This window comes from Rhinopithecus bieti, unplaced genomic scaffold (genome assembly GCF_001698545.2).
Source record: "Rhinopithecus bieti isolate Rb0 unplaced genomic scaffold, ASM169854v2 scaffold_55059, whole genome shotgun sequence".
Classification (NCBI taxonomy): domain Eukaryota; kingdom Metazoa; phylum Chordata; class Mammalia; order Primates; family Cercopithecidae; genus Rhinopithecus; species Rhinopithecus bieti.
In genome coordinates this window covers 140,713-143,398 of record NW_016821598.1, presented here as the reverse complement: position 1 = coordinate 143,398, position 2,686 = coordinate 140,713, and the positions used below count along the sequence as shown (strand labels likewise).

At 37.5% G+C, this 2,686-nt stretch overlaps 1 protein-coding gene across 1 annotated transcript in view; it reads right to left on the bottom strand.

Moving 5' to 3' along the window:
* Nucleotides 1-353: 353 nt before the first annotated feature.
* LOC108520899 (pyroglutamylated RFamide peptide receptor-like) overlaps nt 354-2,686 on the bottom strand; it is a 59,634-nt gene continuing 57,301 nt past the window's right edge. The window contains 3 exon segments of the mRNA XM_017860458.1: nt 354-428; nt 430-755; nt 1,465-1,562. Of these exon segments, the coding sequence (XP_017715947.1) occupies nt 354-428; nt 430-755; nt 1,465-1,562 (499 nt within the window).

Below are 2,686 nucleotides of genomic sequence, written 5' to 3'. Positions count from 1 at the left end.
AGCCAGGATGGTTTTGATCTCTTGACCTTGTGATCCATCAGCCTCAGCCTCCCAAAGTGCTGGGATTACAGGCTTGAGACACCACGCCTGGCCTTCCATGTCATTTTTTTAAGGCTAGTCAAGTGAAGCAGTGGAAGTGAGAAGGAACACAGAAATCTGTTGAGTGGTTGTGATCAGTTGGTTGTAAACATCACTGCACTTGGACCAGCCTCGTGTCATTTTTTAATGGAAACGTGATTTGTTTTCTTCTTGTCATCATCTTAAGAATAAAAAAAGTATTTGACCTTTGCTCAAAATAATTTTCTCTTTGGGTTACAATCTGAAGGGTATTAATTATGAAGATATTGTTATAATTACTGCCCACTGTCTAAAGTAGAATTCTCAGCCAGTTCAGACCTAAAGAGAGCAAGATGTCGTTTGAGCTTTTTTTATCTCCTTTGTCTGTTCACACAATTTGACTTCAATGTTGCCATCACTGAATGTTTCTCCTTTGGTTTCCTCCACTGGATTCTCTCTGAAGGAAAACTTTGCTTTCTTCTGCATCATGGTAATTCCTGAATTTCCATGCCTTTGTGCTGGAGAGAAGGTTTTGTTTACTATGCAATAACAAACTGCAGACAAAACATTTTTTTTGAAGTTTTCATTCATAAATGCATAGACAATGGGATTACAGATGGAGTTGGAAAATCCAATAATTTGCACGATAGCAAAAATCATCTTGATTGTGACATCATCATATTCCTTTTCAAAATTACCTGAAATAAATTAATATTTTAGAATGTATATTTATTTTAAGGAGCATAAAATAAAATTTCTGTTTGTCATCTGTCAAAGATTTACACTTGTACAAGTATCTAAAGGTGTGAAAAGTTCTCAAGATCGTTTTGGGAGAGGTATCTGATATCTGAATAAAAATAACCTTTGTGATGAGTCTTCACTTAGAGAATCTAGGCTTACAAGCATAGCCTGGTGTCCAGCAAATAGTAGGGGGCTTATAGCATTGCAGCTTGATAACTCCAAGCTTCATGTAAACTGGATGCAGCAGTAACCCTTCAAATGTTCACTTGCCTTACAGAAACAAAATCATACTGAGAACCATGATAAGTCCTGGGTTATCAGAGAGAATATACTGCAGGTCTAACTATTCAAGTTAGGGTTCTAAATGGGAAATGCTCATAGGATGTCACTCCTTTCCCAATGTTTAAATAGCCTAGGGAGAACAGAAGGAGTAACACAGGAGAGGAATCTCCAAGCTTTTGTCTTCTATAATTATTAAAGATTTAGTCATAGTCATACATGATGACCTACCACATAATGACCTTGTGATCTTGAAGACATGAAAGAAACATGAAATGTTAGGTATTTGATTATCCAAATGAACAGTAGCACATTTCAAAGATTCATTGTCTATTCTCACAGGAAATGAATGAGAATGTCTATCAAATGAGAATGACAAGCACTCACTGTATTCAATCATCATATGGACAACATGGAATGGTGCCCAGCACACAGCAAAGAGAGCCACCACTGTCACCATCATAATGACAGCGCGTTTCTTCTTCCTAAACCCACAAGTAAACATTGTATTAGTTAACTTCTCCTTGGCAAATGTGCCAGCTTGATTGCAAAGCTATTAAAGTCTAAGCCTAGTTCACTCAAACATAATTTTTAAATTAAGTTTATGATAGGTTATTTGTGAGCTGATTATCATCTTTTCCTGTTGATATTACCCTCATCTTAATATTTTCCATATCATAAGTGTTCTCTGAATGTCTGCTCATTATGGATCTGGCACTCTACTAGATGCATGAAATGGATGATGTTATTAATTTTCCCAATAAGTCATTTGATAGATGCAGAAATTGAGACACACAGAAGGTTAATTAATTTGTGAAGTTGGATGACTAGTCAAGACTGTATCTTGGATGTGAATTTAGAAAGTCTAACTTCTGTTACCTCAATATAAAGCTCTCACCCACTTTATATTAAAGAGCATTCATGCCTGTGGCAGTAAAATATCAATATTTATAAAATATGGGCCAGGTGCAGTGACTCATGCCTGTAATCCCAGCTCTTTGGGTGGACAAGACAGGTGAATTGTGTGAGTCCAGGAGATCAACACCAGCCTAGGCAACATGGCAAAACCCCATCTCTACTAAAAAAAAAAAAAAATTATGAAATATGGGAACTCCAGGGATACAATTAAAATGAATATCTATATGATATATCTTGTTTTTTGTTTTTTATTGTATGTTTGTTTGTTTTGAGACAGGTTCTTACTCTTTTGCCCAGGCTATAAAGGAGTGGTGCAATCATGGCTCACTGAAACCTCAATCTGGGCTCAAGTGATCCTCCCACCTCAGCCTCCCATGTAGCTGGGACCACAGGTGTATGCCACTACACCCAGCTAATTTTTAAATTTTTTGTAGAGACAGGGTCTCACTTTGTGGCCCAGGCTGGTCTCAAACTCCTGGGCTCTTGGGCAATCCTCCAACCTCAGCCTCCCAAAGTGCTGGGATTCCAGGTGTGAGCCACCACACCCGGCCTGATGTATCTTAACAATATGATTAACCAGGGCTTCAAACTAATTTTCTCCATGACTTCTGTAAAGAGGATTTACATCTTCAAGAGCTCTACACATATGCATGGTGCTTTAAGTTTATAAAACTCATAATCATTATCTTTT